This window comes from Pelodiscus sinensis, chromosome 10 (genome assembly GCF_052426305.1).
Source record: "Pelodiscus sinensis isolate ZL-2025 chromosome 10, ASM5242630v1, whole genome shotgun sequence".
Taxonomy (NCBI): domain Eukaryota; kingdom Metazoa; phylum Chordata; order Testudines; family Trionychidae; genus Pelodiscus; species Pelodiscus sinensis.
This window is the reverse complement of record NC_143061.1, coordinates 2374454-2395307: the sequence shown is the minus strand read 5'-3', so window position 1 is coordinate 2395307 and position 20854 is coordinate 2374454. Positions and strand designations below refer to the sequence as shown.

Genomic DNA, 20854 nt, shown 5'->3' with positions numbered 1-20854 from the left:
CCACCAGCAGGTATTTCAGTAGCTTTAGTTCCCCTTGGTTACTAACCCCCCCAGTGCAATGTGAATAAACTAACAACCCCTCGGCCCAATGCCAGCGTCGCGATTCCCCCTTGCGGGCCCTGAGAGCCTGTGTCAGTAACTCCTCCGGGCACTAGCCGTGGGGAACACAAATGTTTGGGGCGGAGGAGGGCAGAAAACTCTCCATGGCCAAATACCAGTAGCAAGCACAATGCCAGGTGCACAGCGGCTTGTCCATCGCCTGTGCCCGTCTGCCCCTAACTCAGAGGGGCCGTCGCGACAACCCGTCCGTCCCTTCCTCTTCTGCGCTGCGGGAACCCCAGCCGGCTGCCGGGGAACCGGACGGGCCCGCCGCGGGCGTGGGCCTGAGGGCAGACAGGAACCCCAAAGCACGGAGAAGTCCGTTTTTACAACCCGGCTTGATTTCAGCACATTGTGAGCGAAGTTCAATTCTCCAAAAGCTTTTTTATTTTTATTTTTAAAGGTAACATCTTTATTATTATTATTTCTTATATATATCAGTTAATAATGATTGATTAGCACTATGCAGAGAAGAGATGTTTCCCCTTTGGATCACAGAGCAAACAGTTTGCTTGGACAATGTGAATGGAGTCCTGATTTAAAACATTGTTTCTTCGTTTGCTTGTTGCGGTTTTGAAAACGCTGCGACAGGCGGGAGCGGGGAGTGGATTTCCTCGTCCCACGCCACGAGAGATGGGCGAGTTCGGAATCCTACCGCTGCCGGCGGGTCCTGCCCTGCTCCGTGCACTGTCGCGGGGAGGTGGCGCCGGGTGGGTGGGCGGGTGAGCAGGAGGGGAGGAACTGGAAGCGGGGCGAGGGGTGTGGGCCGGCTATGTGGAGTCCTGGTTAACAACTTTGCCTCCGTTCATGGTGGGTGTCCCTGAACTTTTTCTGGAGCGGCCTTGCTTCTCCCCGATTTCATGCAGCGATGGCTCTCTGTACATGCACACTGCAACAGAAAAGGGACGATCAGCGCCCACGCGAGCCCAGCCACGGCGGTCTGTCACGATGCGCATGCCGATTCCCGTCCCTCGCCTCCTCCCTCCCCCGCCACACACCGCAAGGCCTCCGCACCCCCGGGAGACATCCCTTAGGAGCCAGGGTCCTCTGCCCGGGCGGCTCTCGCACCCGCTCCTAGAGGCCCACAGACAAGCGGAGGATTTCCCAGCTGCGGCTCTGGGGGCCGGGGTACGCTGCCCTCGCCTCTCAGCCAACCAGCACCGGGCAGGGCGCGGTCTCTTCCCAGCCGCGGAGGAGCGCCCTGCTGCACCGGGGGGGCGCGTGGAGCCCGGCGCAGCAGCCTCAGAGCAGCTGCGACCCGGGCAGCAGCGCTCAGCCTGCAGCAGCGCAGGGCTAGGTGAGGGGGGCGGGGCAGGCTCCGGGGGGGGGGGGGTGGGGCTCGTTCTGGGGGGCTCTGGAGGTGAGGGGCTCTAAGAGGCGGGGGGCTGGCACTGGGGGGGCCTGGGGGCAAGGCTAATACTGGGAAGCTCTAAGGGGTGGGGGCTCTAAGAGGCGGGGGGCTGGCACTGGGGGGGCCTGGGGGCAAGGCTAATACTGGGAAGCTCTAAGGGGTGGGGGCTCTAAGAGGCGGGGGGCTGGCACTGGGGGGCCTGGGGGCAAGGCTAATACTGGGAAGCTCTAAGGGATGTGGGGCTCTAAGAGGCGGGGGGCTGGCACTGGGGGGCCTGGGGGCAAGGCTGATACTGGGAAGCTCTAAGGGGTGGGGGCTCTAAGAGGCGGGGGGCTGGCACTGGGGGGCCTGGGGGCAAGGCTGATACTGGGAAGCTCTAAGGGGTGGGGGCTCTAAGAGGCGGGGGGCTGGCACTGGGGGGCCTGGGGGCAAGGCTAATACTGGGAAGCTCTAAGGGGTGGGGGCTCTAAGAGGCGGGGGGCTGGCACTGGGGGGGCCTGGGGGCAAGGCTAATACTGGGAAGCTCTAAGGGATGTGGGGGCTCTAAGAGGCGGGGGGCTGGCACTGGGGGGGCCTGGGGGCAAGGCTAATACTGGGAAGCTCTAAGGGATGTGGGGCTCTAAGAGGCGGGGGGCTGGCACTGGGGGGCCTGGGGGCAAGGCTAATACTGGGAAGCTCTAAGGGATGTGGGGCTCTAAGAGGCGGGGGGCTGGCACTGGGGGGCCTGGGGGCAAGGCTAATACTGGGAAGCTCTAAGGGGTGGGGGCTCTAAGAGGCGGGGGCCTGGCACTGGGGGGGCCTGGGGGCAAGGCTGATACTGGGAAGCTCTAAGGGGTGGGGGCTCTAAGAGGCGGGGGCCTGGCACTGGGGGGGCCTGGGGGCAAGGCTGATACTGGGAAGCTCTAAGGGATGTGGGGCTCTAAGAGGCGGGGGGCTGGCACTGGGGGGCCTGGGGGCAAGGCTAATACTGGGAAGCTCTAAGGGATGTGGGGCTCTAAGAGGCGGGGGGCTGGCACTGGGGGGCCTGGGGGCAAGGCTAATACTGGGAAGCTCTAAGGGGTGGGGGCTCTAAGAGGCGGGGGCCTGGCACTGGGGGGGCCTGGGGGCAAGGCTGATACTGGGAAGCTCTAAGGGGTGGGGGCTCTAAGAGGCGGGGGCCTGGCACTGGGGGGGCCTGGGGGCAAGGCTGATACTGGGAAGCTCTAAGGGGTGGGGGCTCTAAGAGGCGGGGGCCTGGCACTGGGGGGGCCTGGGGGCAAGGCTGATACTGGGAAGCTCTAAGGGGTGGGGGCTCTAAGAGGCGGGGGCTGGCACTGGGGGGGCCTGGGGGCAAGGCTAATACTGGGAAGCTCTAAGGGATGTGGGGCTCTAAGAGGCGGGGGGCTGGCACTGGGGGGGCTGGGGGCAAGGCTAATACTGGGAAGCTCTAAGGGATGTGGGGCTCTAAGAGGCGGGGCCTGGCACTGGGGGGGGGGGCCCTGGGGGCAAGGCTAATACTGGGAAGCTCTAAGGGATGTGGGGCTCTAAGAGGCGGGGGGCTGGCACTGGGGGGCCCTGGGGGCAAGGCTAATACTGGGAAGCTCTAAGGGATGTGGGGCTCTAAGAGGCGGGGGCCTGGCACTGGGGGGCCCTGGGGGCAAGGCTAATACTGGGAAGCTCTAAGGGGTGGGGGCTCTAAGAGGCGGGGGGCTGGCACTGGGGGGGCTGGGGGCAAGGCTAATACTGGGAAGCTCTAAGGGATGTGGGGCTCTAAGAGGCGGGGGCCTGGCACTGGGGGGCCCTGGGGGCAAGGCTAATACTGGGAAGCTCTAAGGGATGTGGGGCTCTAAGAGGCGGGGGGCTGGCACTGGGGGGGGGCCCTGGGGGCAAGGCTAATACTGGGAAGCTCTAAGGGGTGGGGGCTCTAAGAGGCGGGGGGCTGGCCAGGCTGCAGACCAGGCTGCCCCCAGAAGCAGGTTCCCAGCCCACGGGAGTGCAGAGCTAGTGCTGGGGGCAGGGGCGGTGCACGGAGTCTTGTGCTCCCCCCACCTAGGAGCCAGGCCACTTCCGGGGCGCAGCACAGTCTGCGGTGCCAGGACAGGCAGGGAGCTGCCTTAGCCCCCCCACTGCCCACCTGATCCCCTGCAGCCACGAGCCCCAGCGCCCGACACCCCACTGCCCAGTGCTGGGGCGCCCGGCGTCTGGAATCCGCTGGGCTAGATTCCATGGTTTCATGACCTTCCCATGCAAAATGCACGTCCCGCGTCCGGCCCGGCTAGTAGCGGAGCAAGGGGTTAGCCCCTCCCCCGACAAGCAACGGGACCCCCACGTCCAACGGGCAGCCGGGCCCGCCTCAGAGGACGCCCGCCTCCGGCCCTGGACACTGCGGTGCTCACGGGAACCCGCTCTGCCCTTCCAGCCGGAGCGCAGCAATTCACGGGGTGGCTCTGCTCTTTGACTCCCTGCTGCCCAGACTGGGCCAAGCCCTCGGGCCGCTGGGAAGCCACGGAAGGCGGAGAATCGATTCCTTCCCTTCTGGGGCCAGCCAGGACGCAGCTGCCGTGCAGCACTGCCTTCCTGGTGCCCCGGGAGCCGCCCGGCGGGGACAGAGCGGGGCTGGGTGTGGCCCTTCCCCGCCTGTGGCAGTGGGCAGAAGGGCAGGCCGTTAAGAAGGGGAGTAGCTGGGTTCCAGGTGTCCAGTTTTTGTCCGGACAGTCTGGGAATTGCATCTTCTGTCTGGTAAAAAAACCCAGAAACTCCCGGACGTGTAAAACATCTTTCCCCTGATTCTTTTGGGTCAACAAGTTTGGTCCTTTTTTTTTTTTTTTCTCAACCAATTTTTTGTGGAGGTATCTGGCCACCCGCGTCCTATTGATCCTCTTGCCGGGCAGTGGGAGAGCCCGTCCCTCTCAGACAGCGCACCAGCCTCTCTGCCGGGGGGCCGCCAATGCGCAGCCTTGCTCTGCTCCAGCCCCGAGAAAGGCCCAAGGAAATGCTGAGCAAGGGTCTCCGCAGCCCGCCCCACCCGGCCCGTCTTCCGCAATCCAGCTGCACGCCGGGCACTGCCCTCCCAGCCAGCCAGGGAACGGTGTGGCGAGGCCCAGGATGAGAACGAGAGAGGGGGGCGTGAGAACCCCGCGTCCCACATGCGGGGCACACTGACTCCTGCCAGCCTTCCCCCTTTCCCCGTGCACAGCAGACATGCAGGCCGGCTCTCCCGCCAGCAGCGCTTCCGTGCACCATGGCCCACGACTCCATTGCAACGTGGCCGACGCAAGGAAAACCCTCCGCTTGCAGAGCGGTGAGTTCGGGCCTTGTGTGTGTGGCCTGGCCCTGGTCCGGGAATATCTCCCGCCACTTAGGGCCAGGCTGAAAGGGCGCTAGGACACACAGGTCGAGTCCCGCCCGGCGCCACCGGCCAGGGAGCAGCCAAACGTCGCTACTAGAACCGCCACCGCCTTGCAAACACGAACCAGGAAAAATCACGTTTCTGGCCACCCGGCACCTTCCGTGCGAGGCAGCTCGAGGCACGTTAAACTCCCACCGTCGCTCGGCCTCGAGCGCGCCGCTTGGCGGAGGGGGCCGCCCTGCGCGATGATCCCGAAAGGCCAGTCCAGGTGGGAGAAAGCAAAGTGCAGAGGATACGGAACGTACCCACGTTTGCCCCTGAGTCTGGGCCGGAGCTAGGAATCAACTCCAGCGATGAGGTCCTCCCAGCCAGGAGCCTGGTCGTGGTGGGATCGATCCAACTTCTAGTCACCCAATAGCCCCCCGCGGCACCGCTTCTCCTTTGGCGGGCACATGGCCTGGGGCCTTGCCTCTGCTCAAAGCCCCCGCTCAGCGATCCCGTAGCCTGGCTGGCTGAGCCTGAGAGCCTGGGTCAGCGAGTCACCCAGGCAGGCTGTCCAGAGCGCAAACCGGTTCAGCCTGGTCAAACGTGAGACACACCGACTGCTCTCTTTGCACCCCCCCCCAGCGTGTCCCGTGCTGCCACGAGCGCCTCGTGCACACAAGCAAATGGCACGGGCTGAGTGTGTGTTTGTGAAAACAACTGCCGGGGAGGGGGGGGGAGAGTGACCAAACAGGGCGTTCTGCTCACGCACGGCAAGTTGTGCAACACGTGAAAAGGCAATTCCATCCGTGCACCCCTGGTGAGAATACGACACGGCCCTCGCTCCTGGCTGGAGCAAAAGGACTTGCAGTTGCCCTCTTCCCACAGCAGCATTCAGGCTGGGAATGCCAAAGGAACAGAGAGGAGATGAGCAGCTACCACCCGCTGGCGCCGGGGCACGTCGCTCCCGCGCGGAACCCAACCATTGCCTCGGCATGAAACCCAGCCTGTAAGCTTCGCACGGGCACGGCCTGCAGCCTGGGCTGGGGCACGCGGCACGAGGAGACTGGCTAGCTAGTGATTATTCCACAGCCTGGAGACACCCCAACGTGCCTGACACCTCCTGAATCGGTCCAGTGTGACTTCCAGACCAGTTATGTCTTCTCCTCAGTTCTTCCTCCTCTTTATTACTAGCGGGAGATTTGCGAAAATACGAGGAACGTCTGACTGAGTCCCAGAGCCTCTGTGGTGGCCAAGGAGAGCACAGTGCATTCAACCTGGGGAACTCCTTGCCAGAGGATGTTGTGAATCCCCATTCACAAACCCGGGGTGCCTGCTGGGCTTGCATGGTGGCGTCTGAGAGAGTATAGGTATTGCCTTAGACGATAGCTACAGACTCTCAGAAGACCACGGGATGCAGGGCTGTATTATTTTTCAGACAGTAGCAAGACAGGCCCCTGGCACGGGCAGCGGGTGAAGGCCCAACTGGGGAAGGCAACTCCCAGCCCCGCCCCTTCCACCTGAGTCCAGCCCCTTCTGCCTGAAACCCCGCCCCTACCGCAACCTCCTCCCATAGAGCCAAGCCCCACCCAGCTGGATCCTTCCTGATCAGGCCGAGGGCTGGGGCTCTCACGGCCCCGGGGGCCAAGGGAGCATGGGTAGTTCTGGGAAGGCAATTGCCTTGACTATTGCCAGACAGGGTCAGAGCAAAGGTCCCTCCAGCCCAGTGTCCTGTCTGCCCACAGTGGCCAGGGACAGCTGCCCCAGAGAGAGGGACCACAACAGAGTCTCGGGGCACCCTTCCTGCCCAGCCTGGCTATAGCCATCGATGGACCCAGCCTCCATGGATCTATCTAGCTCTTTCCTGAACCCTGTTAAAGTCCTGGCCTTCACCGCATCCCGTGTAGCCCTGGACAGAGCGCACTTGGAACGGCTTTGCAAGGCTGCCCGGGTCCCCGCGGTGATTCCACGTATGCTGGCTCCGTCCGCAAGTTCCTGTCTTAACGGCTTCTTGACAACCGGAACGTAAAATCCCAGAAGACGTCTGCAGAGGTGGGGGTCAACTCCCAGACTGGCACCGTGCCAGGCATGAGCTAAGGCTCCCGCGACCCCGACAGGTGATGCAGCTTGAAAGCGCTGAGCAGGGTCACCGCGGCTTCACGCTGCTGCTGCACGGAAGAGTCCCGTTGAACGCAGGCGTTCGCAGGAGGGTTTTGCTTTTCTGTATGTTGCTTGTTCTCGCTGGCGCCAGAGGCCCACAGAACCCAGAAGCAGCAGCGTTACTGGCGGGAGTAAAAGAAGCCGCTTCCCTTATCCATAGCTCTAGCAGCGGGGAGGCTGCTTTTGGTGCTGTTTACACGGAGCTGCCGCATCATTTTGCTGCTCCCCACTGAACTGCTGCCACTTCTCATCTCATCCCAGTCAGTGGTGGGCGGCCTGATTCCTGGTTTTGTTGTTTGTGACGCCTCTCTTCTCCAGCAGGCAAAAATCCTCCTCAACTGCCAAAACTTTCCAGCGCTAACTCTCAGCCCCCTCATATGTCGTCTCCCAGTGGCCTTCGTGGGAGGCCACATTTCCAAATGAAGAGGAAGGCAGTTTCAGTGCCTGCGGCATGAGCTTTGGTCTTTTGACGTCAATGCCCAGCTCTGCCACCGACCTCCCGTGTGACCTTGGAGGTGTCTCTTAATAGCTATGACTCAGTTCCCACTCTGCAGAACAGGGACAACAGCACTGCCCTGTTGTAGGGGCCTTGTAAGGGAGCAGACAGCGGGGCTAGAAAGAGTCACAGGGCATGCCGGTCTAAGAGGCAAAGGCAGAATCGCAGAGTAGAAGCAGCAAGCGGGGACAGTCTCCTGCAGTAGCCTTCGGAGAAGGAAGGTGAGGTTTGGGAGAAGGCAAAGAGAACAGCCTTGGCCTTGTCTCCTGCTGTCCTGGCAGCAACAGGGACGGTACCTCCATGGGAGGGACCGTGCCCACCTCCAGGCCGGAGGAAAGTTTGGATGAGCAAGACTGGGAGGAGTCTGGCTTAAGGAGCGATGCAGAAGAAACAGAGGAGCAGCACCTTGCAGAGCTACCCCGGCCACCAGGGGGTGCTCAGACGCTGCTGGCCACTCAACCACAGTCTTGCACAAAGGACGGGGGCGTTTGTGTTAGCAAAGCTTCAAAAATGCAGGACGAGAGGTACATCGTAACCCTCGCTCGATCGGTCCCCTTTCCATCCTCCTGCCCCTAGAGGGCCCCTCAAGGTCTTCCACCTGGCTGGGAAGTTCCCGCAAAATATCCGGTGCCTGTCCCTGACGTTCATGGGTGGGGGTCCCATGGCTGCGCAGCGCTTCCATCGTGCCTTGTATTTCACCTTAACTCTGCCCACACAGCCTGGTGGGCGGGGCAGAGCCGAGACACGTGGAACGGAGCAAACGTCACTCGTAGGCCTGCTGTGAGCCTCGCTTAGCCAGGCTGACCCGCGCCTTGGCTTGGGCAGCAGCCAGGTCTCATGCAGCAGCTGGTGGCGGGAAGGGGTGGAGGACCGTGGCTCGCACGGTCAGTCTGGATCACCGCGACGATGGACGCGCGCATGGGCGGGCAGATGTGGGTGAGGGAGAGGGACTCCCGGGCGGCGCTGGGGGGGTCGGAAATCCAAGCACAGCAGCTGCGTGTACTGTAAGGAGAGCGTCCTGCCTCCCAGCTCTGTGGGACCAGTCTCACCGTGACCTCCTGCCGCCAGGCACCGCCGTGGCCACACGCTCACACCCAACTGCACTGCACTGGCAGGGCCCAGATACTCAGGCCTGCCTGGAAAGGCCGATATCAGAGCAAGGCCAGGCAGAAAGGTTCCTTCCAAACCAGTCTTTGACACTTCGGCTGAGCGCATTCTGTCCAGCAAAGACCCGCTCCTCATCTCTCCAGGGCGTCTCCGTCTGGTGCCGCCTGCGTCTCCGATTATCTCCTGACGAATTAACTCTGCTGGGTGTGAGCCAAGGAAGGTGGTGGTGCATACTGGTTAGATCGGGGTGGGCAATAAAAAAAAACGCAGCCCACAGAGATAGGCCCTGCTGGGCCACCGTCTCTATAATTGCCTGCGCCTCTGCAGGTATCGGACGATCACAGCTGTGGTTGGTCGCGAATTGCCGTTCGCAGCCAACGCGCGTGGCAGGAAGCATCACACGCCGGGACGCCTCTTGCGTTGGCCGGAATTTGCCCAACCCCGGGTTAGATGATCATGCTACAGTATCTCAGGGTCTGTCTACACTGCTGCCCTAGTTCGAACTAGGGTGGCTAATGTAGGCATTCGAACTTGCAAATGAAGCCCGGGATTTAAATATCCTGGGCTTCATTTGCATGTTCCCGGGCGCCACCATTTTTAAATGCCCCATAGTTCGAACTACCTGCCCGCAGCTACACGTGGCACGGAATAGGAAGTTCGAATTAAAGCTCCTAATTCGAACTACCATTAAACCTCCTTGCAGGTAGTTCAAACTACGGGGCATTTAAAAATGGTGGCACCCAGGTACATGCAAATGAAGCCTGGGCTTAGATCATAAGAACATAAGAACGGCCGTACTGGGTCAGACCAAAAAGGTCCATCTAGCCCAGTATCCTGTCTGCCGACAGCGCCCAGTGCCAGGTGCCCCAGAGAGGGTGGACTGAGGGACAATGATCAAGCGATTTGTCTCCTGCCATCCCTCTCCACCCTCTGACAAACAGAGGCCAAGGACACCATTTTATCCCCTGGCTAATAGCCTTTTATGGACCTAACCTCCATGAAATTATCTAGCTTCTCTTTAAACTCTGTTATAGTCCTAGCCTTCACAGCCTCCTCTGGCAAGGAGTTCCACAGGTTGACTACACGCTGTGTGAAGAAGAACTTCCTTTTATTAGTTTTAAACCTGCTACCCATTCATTTCATTTGGTGTCCTCTAGTTCTTCTATTATGGGAACTAATAAATAACTTTTCTTTATCGGCCCTCTCCACACCACTCATGATTTTATAGACCTCTATCATATCCCCCCTCAGTCTCCTCTTTTCTAAACTGAAAAGTCCCAGTCGCTTTAACCTCTCCTCATACTTCATTTGCAAGTTCGAATGCCACCATTAGCCACCCTCGTTTGAACTAGGGTGGCAGTGTAGACAGACCCTCAGAGAGAGAGCCGCCTGAGTCTGTAACTTTCAAAGCAACGAGCCGTCTTGTGGCACCGGAGGGACTCACCAAAATATACAGATGAGCTCATGAGCTTTCCCAGGCACACCCCACTTCTCCCGCTCAGCCGCAGAGGTGGGTTTTGCCCACGAACGCTCATTTGACTATAAAGCTATCTAAGGCGCCACAGAGCGGCCTGCTGCTTTTCCCGTTCCAGTGTGTCGGGGTTGGTTAGTTACATTGCTGGAGAATGTCTGGGTAGGGTTGGCCTGAAAAACTTGCTGCGAGATATATTGGGGACAAACAGGACGTGGGGGGGAGGGAAGGGGGGAAAGGAAAGGCAACTGGAGTCCTCCTTGCGGGAGGCCAATCCGAATACACATCGAAACGCTGGCCTCTCCGGACTGCGGGCCTGCTGTGCTCTGCTCGCGTGAGAAGCGGGGGCGCGCGAGGGTGAGGGACTGGCCCTCTCACAAGCCTCAAGCCAAATCCTCACTGGAAGGGAGCCCCCCAAGCCAGAGGCCACACGGAGGCGGCAGCACCCACATATTGGCCACAAAGACGAGCCCAGCCGCCGTGGGAGAAACCTCTCCACTCCCAGACGGGTCCCCGGCCAGGCGAGCGAGCAGGAGACAGGCACAGACGCGGTGGGGGTGTTACATTGGGATCAATCAGCCAATCGAGTAGTCGATGGAATTTCGCTCGCTGCGCCTGCTGCACCTCTGCCTTACTAGGTTTAAATGGCAGAGCGGCAGCACCACCGAGCCTCTGCCTCCCCTGTCCTCCCACAACTTCTGCCCCACGGAGATGGTCCTGGGGGGAGCTGGCTTTTAAGTTGGCTTCCCGCAGCACCAGCTCCTGCTCACTCCCCCTCCCCCCAGCTTGCTGCCTCTGATACAGAGGCAGCAAGGGGGAGGAAGAATGCCAATGGCCTAGGCTTATCGGGTAGTCGACTGTTCGGCTCCTCTTTTCCATCCCTAGAGAGCAGTGGGGAGACGGTCAGAGGAGGCCGGGGGGGCACTCCGAGCCGTTGGAGGGAGGGGAGGCCCAGATGCTGCAGGTTTCCTGCTACTAATGACTCTGAGGAGGCAGCCGCGGGGGGGAGAGGTTTGCGGCAGGGGAGTTCACCCGTGGGCTGGAATTCATCGGCCTCAGCCACCAGCCTGAAGGGCTTAGTGGCTGTTCTCCTCTGGACCCAGCTGCCATCCGTCTCCAACCTCCCCTAGCGAAGGGCAACGCAGCCCGGGAGAGTGCGGAAAAGCTTCCGCTCTGAAGCCATTTGCCAGTGCGCTGAGGTCCTGGCAGCGCCCGGGGCTTTGTTCTGCGGCTTTCATTAGAAAACTCGTCCTAGTTAAATCCATCCCTCCTGGGCAAACAGCAGCGCAGGGCCTCGGGCGGTCTGCACGCCGGCCGGCTGCACCGTGGCCCTTACGCCAGCGTCGCTAAATCGGGGCAGCGGCCGAGTCATCAGCGGGGAAAGCCGGGGCTCTCGGCTCAGCGTGTGCGCGCCAATTGTCCCGCACAAGCGAAACGGTTCTGAGCAGGGCGTAAGCAACGTGCACATCCCCGCATGCGGTGGGAGTGACGAATGAAATCAGGGAACAGACTATGTTCAGTGCCACTGCTGGAACTGGGTGTGTTTCCCAGCCCTCGGCCTGTTTCTCTCCCCTTCCCTTGTGCCTCGAGACGACGTTTGGCTCTGGATTCCTGCCACTCCCGCTCCGCAGAGGAGCCGCGTTTGACAGGAGGTTTCTCTCCTTCAAGTTCGCATCAAAGCGGAGAGAAACCTCTGTGGATGCTCTGCCCTGGTCTACACTAGGGAGTTATCGCAAAATAACCCCCCTTATTTCAAAATAGTAAGTGGAGCATCCACACGACCAAGCCCGCTATTTCAAAACGGGCGGGTTATTTCAAAATCTGCCCTCCTGCTTGCCTTGGGGAAGCAGCTTATTTCGAAACAGAGGTTTGGGGAGTTAGTATTTTGAATGTACTTATTTCGAAATAATTTCCGAGTGTAGACGTGCCCTCTGGCACCAGCTTTTTGTGCTTTAACTAGAAGCCACTTCAGCCAAACTGAAGTAAGCGCGCTTGAAACCAAAATAAGAGCGTCCACGTGGCCTTTTGCACTGGTGGAATGAAACCAGTTCAAATCCCCGCCCCATACACACACACTTTCAGGTAGGCAGGTATAACTCGGTGTGCAGACAAGCCCTGCGAGGGGCGGAGGAAATGGGGAAGTTGAGAAGTTGGCCTTGGAAACTATTTCTAACACTGAAAATACAGAGCTAGGCCCATCCCTCCTCCCTGAGGAGTCTCTGTTGGGAAGAAGAATATTCATAGAGTCATAGAACACTAGGACTGGAAGAAATCTCATGAGGTCCTCGCGGCAGGACCAAGCACCGTCTAGACCATCCCTGACAGGTGTCTGTCTGACCTGCTCTTCAATCTCTCCAGGGATGGAGATTCCACAACCCACCAGGCAATTTATTCCAGTGTTTCACCACCCGGACAGTTGGGAAGTTTTTTCGAACGTCATAGAACACTAGGACTGGAAGAAATCTCATGAGGTCCTTGCTCCTGTCCCTGCATGGTACCGTCTCCTCTTCCCCCTGCTGAACCCCAGCACTGCCTATCGCTCCCCATTGCCCTCCGGGGGCTTCCACCTGCCGGGGGTGGGAGGGAGTGGAATGTTCCATACCTTCAATGGGCTTGGGTACAAAATGTGAGGAGGGTTTGGTTTTTTTCACCCGGTTCCCCTTCATAATTTGACCTTCTTTATTGAGTCCCAGGAACCACGCGCGTCCAGACTCCTGCTGCCGGTACAGGGTGGAGGAATAAATAACGTAGTAGTTTTCAAAGACCGATTCCTTAAATTTGCACTCGGGTGTGAAAATATCCTGCAGAGAGAGAGAGAACACAAAGCAACAGAAGGAATTAATCACTGATCACTTACACCACCGGGAGATAATCAATGTTCTCCTCGAGTACAGCCAATTTGAGAGCGAGCAACAATATGTCGATCTAGGAAGTGTCTCCTAAAAGGAACGAGGAGTCCTGTGGCACCTTAGACTCACCTTGTCAGATGCAAAGACCCACCTCGTCAGATGCACGTAGTGGAAATTCCAGAGGCAGGTAAGGAACACTAGAACAGGAAGGGATCATCGAGTCCAGTCCTGGTACCCTGTCTCTGGAACGAAGTGGGTCTGTGCCCACGAAAGCGTATGCTCCAGTAAATCTGTTAGTCTGTAAGGTGCCACGGGACTCCTCGTTGTTTATGCAGATTCACACTAACACGGCTACCCCTGTGATACTAAAAGGAAGGGTCTGTGGTCACCTGGCAGGAGAGGGCTAGAATGGTTTACCAGCAATCCTCCAATAGATGTGCTTGCAAAGTGCTCACACACCTGGCGTGCACAGATATGGGCCCCGGCGTGCATATCATCGCCCGCAAGGAGCCACTGAGTGTGCAAGGACGGCACGTTTGGGAAGCCAAATGGCTGGGAGGTCTCTGGAGGAGCAATCTACCGTGTGCTTGCTGCTGGCTGTATAAAAGGGGGCAGCGGCACCGTGCCTCGGTCACTCGTCTTCTCTTGTGGTCGCCTTCCCTGCGGCACTGTCCCTGCTGCGCTGCCCCGCCGAGGGCTGTGTGTGGCTGCCAGCAGGGGCAATAGTGATCGCTTTAACCCAAGGCCCAATCTCCCTTCAGGCATGGGAGAAGGTTCAGAAAAGGGCAACAAAAATGAGGAGGGGTTTGGAACGGGTCCCGTATGAAGAGAGATTAAAAAGACTTGGACTTTTCAGTTAGAAAAGAGGAGACTGAGGAGGGATAGGCTAGAGGTCTATAAAATCATGACTGGTATGGAAAAAGAGAATAATCAAAAGTTACGTACTTATTCCCATCACATACAAACTAGGGGTCACCAAATGAAATGCAAAGGCAGCAGGTTTAAAACAAACAAAAGGAACTTTTTCGACACCCAGCACGCAGTCAACCTGTGGAACTCCTCGCCAGAGGATGTTGTGAAGGCCACAACTTTAACAGGGCTCATAAAAAAGCTAGATACATTCATGGAGGATAGGCACATCAGTATTTATTAGCCAGGGTGGTAGGGATGGTGACCCTTTAGCCTCTGTTTGTCAGGGGCTGGGAATGGGCGAAAGGGGAGGGATCATATGATGGCTCCTGTTCTGTTCACTCCCTCTGGGGCACCTGGCATTGGCCACTGTGGGCAGACAGGACACTGGCCTGTGTGAGGTGTGCAGGGAGGAGAAGAGATGGGGAGTCAGCCTCACATTGCATTCATTTTCTAACAAAGTGGGCAAGGCAGAGAGAAAGGCATAACGCCTGGAAATTCTCGACTAGGACAAAACAGACACATGAATATGGAACAATGTAACCATCTTTGGTGCTGGACTCCTTCCTGCCCAGGCGGTGAAACCAGCTAGAAAGAAACAGCGTTCGTGCCACTGGCCGACGCTGTGGCCTCGAGGGGGCGGGGGGCAGCCTCCCTCACCGATCGGGTGGAAACGGCCCCCAAAGCACCGTCTGCTCTGGCGTTCCGCGCTCGCTTGGGAGCCAACACCCAGCTGTCGGGCACCGCAGCATCCAAGAACGGCTCTGAGATTGGGCATCTGGCAGGAGCTGTTCTAACGCGCCGACCGCAGAGAACTGATGCTCCTCCTTCCACGCAGTCACAGGGGGCAGCCGTGTTAGTCTGTAGCTTTAAAAGCAGCGAGCGGTCCGGTGGCGCCTCAGCCCTGCTCTGCGATAGGGCGTTATTTCGAAATAACAAGCCGAGCACCCCCACAACCACGCCTGTTATTTTGAAATCTGGACTCCTGCTTTCCTTGGGCAATAACGCTCATTTCGGAATAGCGGCCGTGTGGCCGCTCCGCTGCTGCTATTTTGAAATAACGACTCCCCAGGGTCATTCGAAGTAATGACTCCCCGGTGGTTTCTGGGGCGCTAAGTCGAGGTAGCACGTCCACATTCACGGTGCTTGAAGCTATCCGCCCTGCCTGTGCCAAACAAACCTGATGTCGGCAGGTTATTTCATCGCAAATCCGGGACCAGTCTAGGCTGTGCCTTCCTTTTCACTGCTAATTCTCCTAATGCTCTTGAGTGCTACAAAGCAGGGGAAGGCTATTAAGATAACACCCGCAGATCCTCTACCCGCCGCACCGTCAAAGTTAATTACATTAATCCAAGCAAGGCACTGTGGTTTCACGTCTCAGGCTAGCTAGCTCTGCAAAGACAGAGGGTCACTGCAGATGCGCTGAAATGGTTTCACACCAGTAGGCTAGTTCTTCCTGCAAATACCGACTGAATTATCCTGCCCTTCCAACATGCATTTTTCTTCTTGGGCGTAGAAATGCAAAAACGACGAGGCATCTTGAGGCACCTTGGAGACTCACAGGATTTATTGGGCAATGAGCTTTCGTGGGTAAAACCCACGTCATCAGATGAGTTGAAGTGGAAATTACAGAACTGCGGGTGTGTATAACAGCAAAAGCAGTGACATGTCAATCGTAGGACCCGTGTTAATGCGACTAATTGAGTCAGGGTGGATGCGTCTCATTTGCAGCATTTGATGTGGAGATGTGAATATCAAAAGAGGGAAAACGGCCTTTGTAGTGCTCTAACCAGGTCAGATCTTTATTCAAGCCTAACTTGACAGTGCTGAATTTGTAAATGAACTCCAGTTACCCCGTCTCCCTTTGTAATCAGGTGGTAATGTTCTTTTGTAGAAGGATGGCTACTTTTAAATCCATTATTGAGTGTCCAGAGAAGTTAAAATGGTCCCTTCCAGCTTTGTGTTAAAAAGTTCCCTTTCAGATTCCTGATGTCTGATTTGTGTCCATTTATCCTTTGTAGCAGAGACAGTCCAGTTTGTCTAATATCCAAGGCAGAGGGGCATGGCTGGCACTTGACGGCATAGATCCCATTGGTGGACAGGGCAGTGTTGTGGGAAGGCAGAGCTGATCCCAAAGGGATTCCTTCCAACTCTGTAAGCTCTTTGAGGAAAGTCAAAGCAGCACGGCCGTCTCTCCAGCCTCCCTCGACAGCAGCAGCCTGCCCGCCGCTGGGTTCCTAGCCGGGCAGAACAGGAGCAGTCCTTTAATAACTCCAGTCATCTGAAGAAGTGGGTTGCGCCCATGAAAGCTCATGACACCATCTACATGTTTTCTTAGTCTCTAAGGGTATGTCTACACTTGCACCCGCTTTCGATAGAGGGATGCAAATGCAGACATTCGAAATTGGAAATGAAGCCGGGATTTCAATATCCCATGCTTCATTTGCACAATCACATTATGGCGCTATTTCGAAATAAAAACACTGTGTAGATGCGGTTATTTCGAAAGAAACCCTTCTTCGGAAATAACCCTTATCCCTTATAAAATGAGGTTTAACAGTAATTTCCGAAGAAGGGTTTTCTTTCGAAACAACCACATCTACACAGCATTTTTATTTCAAAATAGCGCCATAACACAATTATGCAAATGAAGTGTGGGATATTGAAATCCTGGCTTCATTTCCAATTTCGAATGTCTGCATTTGTATCCCTCTCTCGAAAGAGGGTGCAAGTGTAGACATACCCTAAGGCGGAACAATCCTATTTGTTCTTAAGTTTTTCCTGTTACAGACTAACTCGGCTCCCCCTCTGAAGCTATTCTCAAGAGTTTCACATAGTGAGATGAATCCTGCAACCACAAACCATCTCTCCCGTTCAGTGCAGTGAGAACGAAAGCGGAAGGTGGGAGATTGGGAAGTAGAAATCCAGTAGGGCGAATGGGAGAACGGCTCTTCGGGCCCGGTGCCTGAGTTCCAGTTTTACAGCAGCGTAACAGCTGACGTGGCTCACACAAATGTATTGCTCGCGCTCTCCAAAAGCCATAAAGCACGCCAGCACAGGCAGGGATCGTTCTGCTCCGGAGGGTGGCGAAGAACCCGGAGCCCAGTGACAACCGCGAGGCTTAGCTTTTCAAGCTAGTCTTAAAAATAAGACTGGCTTGAATATAAGAGCACACAACATAAGACGATCAGAGCGGCTGTATTGGGGCAGACCCAAGGTCCATCCAGCCTACTGTCCCGTCTGCCCACAGTGGCCGATGTCAGGTGCCCCGGAAGGAGTGAACAGAACAGGGAACCATCAAACCAAGCCTCCCCTGAACAGCAAAAAAACTTGATTTCTCAACGTAACCTTGACGCTGATCAGTCTTGGTGTTTTTTTAAATTAGAACTAACTTGCATGTGAAGAAAGACCCTCTCCCCCTCCCCCACTGTGTTCAGGGAGCTAACCCCCTTCCAAAGCCTGTTTTTTCAGTTCAAGAGCTTGAAAATCCATTTGCATGGACCCACGAGTCCAGCCGGAGGAAAAGTCTCTCGGGGCAGCGCTGGCTGTCAGACCTGATGATGGGAAATGGAAATGGGAAGTTTTCACACTAATGCTCGTTAATTGGTTTATTTGTATCGGGCATCGGGAATCCCTCAGTAGAACCTAGATCAGCTCGTCCGCACAGACCTTGCGGCACTATTAGGAAGTAGCTCTATGCGTGGAGTGCAGGCAGAACCGCCATTTCCCAAAGTCCAAAGGTTCAAACTCTCTGCCTCCTGCCCGTTGCTCTACCAGCTCCCTTGTGATCCCCAGGCTCCCCCAGTACCCGCATCTCACTGACGTAGGCCTGGGACGGGGGAAGTTCTCTGATGTTTGCTGCAGAGGGCAGGGGCTGGCCTAGAGACGGGTGAATGAAGTTACAGCTCTCGCCCTCAGGCGGGATGACCTGGTCCATCTGGCACGCCGCTTGCCCTCTGCACCCCGGCCATGAGTCTGAGAGCAGCTGTCCCCTCCACGGCTGGCCACAGGGGCGTTTTCCTCCCTTCCCGCCTGTCCCTTCCCTCCCCTGCCTGGAGGCCACTGGAATGAGAACTGACAAGGCCAGCCTGCGCAGAGAAGGCACCTGGCCCGACGTCCTGCAGTGTTGGTCTCCATTGAGATGTTCTCCCATTGGTGGCCCAAGCCCTGTGGCTGACCGTGAGCCAGGTTCCATTCGGCGGGGCGGGGACGAGGACGATACGCCACTGACCGACGAGCCACGACGTCACCCTCGAGCGGAAACAATCACCGCGACAAAACACGTCAGCCCCGGGAATCATGTGCCAGGAATCCTAGCACCACACGGGACCTGGAGAGATCAGCTAGTCCAGGCCCGGCACTCAGAGCAGGGAGAAAGATGCTCCGTGTTTTAGCCACAGAGTCTGTGCCACAGGTTAGCCGTGTTCTTTGGCCGATGCCTGTGTGTTTGCAGGTACGGACACCAATTTTGTATCCACACACGGCTCTAGCTGTTGGGCCCCTCTGGTGGGTCAAGTTCTTGCCCCGGAGAGACGGTACAAGGTGCAGTGAGACAGAATAGTGGGGGGAGGGGGGACTTGCAAGTGAGTTGTTCCAGTAGCCCACTGAGGAGAGGGAAGTAGGGTCTGGGATGAGAGCCCCTGGGGAGAAACCCCCGTGTAGGCTTGTTGGATTCTTGCTATCTGAGATAACGAGGAGGCCAACGCTCAACAAGAGGGTAAGTTTGGAAAATCTACCATGGGTGCAGGCAGTGTTTGGAGCGAAGTGGATGCTACACCTGTTTAAGGAACAGGTACCAACACCTCGCCTCCACTAAACGGAAGGTTGCTGCTCCCGCCATTGATCTTCCAGAGTTTGATTTAGCAAGTCTAGTTAAGACCTGCTAAATGGAACTCAGAGGATGCCCCCCCCAGTGGCCGGTGCTCCTCCTTTTGCATTGTGGGGACACCACCAATCTCGGCTTAAGATAAGCCGACTCCAACTACGTATTCTACGCGGCTGGATTTGTGTACCTTAAGCTAGTGCGGACCTGGCATACAGGGCACTGATCACCTGCAACCCTCATTGACATCAGCCCTTCATAGACCTGGGTCCAAACCCCAAGGCATATCGAGGGGGCCTGCAGGAGGCTGGCACTTCCTGGGAGTTGGCAGGACTGTGACAACACGAAGCTTCCTCCTCCGATCCTGTCCAGGCTGTTCTAACCCAAGCCCTGCTGTTCCGAGTGCCTCTTTATCGTGCGCGTGTCACATTACCACGCTAGCATGCCAGCACGGCAGCCACGTGCAATAGCTCGGTCGCACGAGGGATCCGTGAGTCGCCAACGCAAACTAACGCCAATCCCCAAGACCCTTTCCTTGCACAGACCGACTGGCACGGGCTGGGTGCTAGGAGATGTCAGAAACACCGTGTAAGACAGCGTGGTGTGACCCTGCACCGGGTCACTCACACTGTCCTTCCTCAGGCAACTCACTGATTTAAGGTGGGGGCAGACTCAAGCCCCACACGTCTCAGGTGACGTGCAGCCTATGTCAGCGGGGGGTAATCCTACGGCGCCTCTCAGCACAGTATCTCTTAGCAATAGGAACGTCCTCTCATTGCTGTTACTTCTCCCCACTGCTTCACAATCTCACCTTACCGCCCAAGCATTAGATTCTAGCGTCTCCCTACAGACCATCCCTGTGGCAAGGGGAGCAGCCCCAGCCTTTGTTCCCAGGCACAAAGACAAACTGCCTTGCGCACAGTCACGCGGGGGGCCCGTGTGACCTTCGGCTTCCCCAATCCCAGTCCCGAACCGGAGCCATTTACCCCACTTGCTGCGCCTTGCTCTGCTGAGAACAGGGGAGACCCGGAGTCGCCGCTCCTCTAGGAACCAAATCCTGTCCTCTGCAGCTCAGTGTGCACAAACGTGTCTCTTTGGATCTCCACCAGGCACAGGCGCTGGGTCAGAGGCCGGGTTACGCTACAGAGTTAGTCACTCAAAGCCCAGGTTACACTATAGAGTTAGACACTCCAGGCCTGGTTTACACTACAGAGTTAGCGACAAGGAGTCCTGTGGCACCTTATAGACTAACAGACGTATTGGAGCAGAAGCTTTCGTGGGCAAAGACCCCCTTCGTCACATGCATCTGACAAGTGGGGCTTTGCCCATGAAAGCTTATGCTCCAATACATCTGTTAGTCCAGGGGTTCCCAAACTTTTTGACACGGGGACCAGTAAATCCATTCTCAAGCTTTAGGAAGACTGGTAACATTCATTTGCATATTTGCATATTCATTAAGCAAATGACAAATATGCAAATACGTTGGTTTTGGTCCTCCCAAAGTCCCCAGGGCCAGCTTTAGCAACGTTTTTGATACGGCCACCCACAACATTCTTACGAGCAAGTTAAGGGAACATGGACTGGAAAAATGGCCTGTGATCCAATAAAACCCGGCACCCCCACGTCAGGTATTGAAAAGGGGCATTTCTTTTAGAAAGCCGACACCATCTTTGGAATTACGTATCCACATTCTCATGCCGGATGGTGAACGCCCCAGGCTCTCTCCATTCTGACACACTGTGGGGCCTTTCCACCTCACCGGCAGCAGGGGGGATGTGTAAAAGGCACTGCGGCTTTTCCATTTGGATTCAGGATCCGTGTGCGCCCTGAACTGTCCAGCTCCCCGCTGGCCGATTCTCCCCCCCTTCTCCCTCCGCCCACCCTGGGCCAGCCCCGCTGTCCCCGCCGGCTGATTCTCTCCCTATTTCTCCTGGCAAGCCCTGCTGCCCTCGCCAGCCCCGCGATCTCCCCCAGCCAGCCTCACTGCCCCCACCAGCCAGTTCCCCCCCGCCGCGATCTCCCCCAGCCAGCCTCACTGCCTCCGCAAGCCAGTTCCCCCCCCGCGATCTCCCCCAGCCAGCCTCACTGCCCCCGCCAGCCAGTTCCCCCCCGATCTCCCCCAGCCAGCCTCACTGCCCCCACCAGCCAGTTCCCCCCCCGCGATCTCCCCCAGCCAGCCTCACTGCCCCCGCCAGCCAGTTCCCCCCCGATCTCCCCCAGCCAGCCTCACTGCCCCCACCAGCCAGATCCCCCCCCGCGATCTCCCCCAGCCAGCCTCAC

General features: G+C 57.4%; 1 protein-coding gene across 2 annotated transcripts in view; it reads right to left on the bottom strand.

Annotated features, from left to right (window-relative positions):
• Window positions 1-465: 465 nt before the first annotated feature.
• Window positions 466-20854, bottom strand: part of FGF12 (fibroblast growth factor 12) — a 251272-nt gene continuing 230883 nt past the window's right edge. For both annotated transcript variants that reach the window (XM_075938276.2, XM_075938275.2), the window contains 2 exons: window positions 12597-12795; window positions 466-988 (listed from right to left, as the gene is read on the bottom strand). In XM_075938276.2, coding sequence (XP_075794391.1) covers window positions 870-988; window positions 12597-12795 — 318 coding nt within the window. In that variant the 3' untranslated portion in view covers window positions 466-869. The remainder of the gene's footprint in view (window positions 989-12596; window positions 12796-20854) is intronic.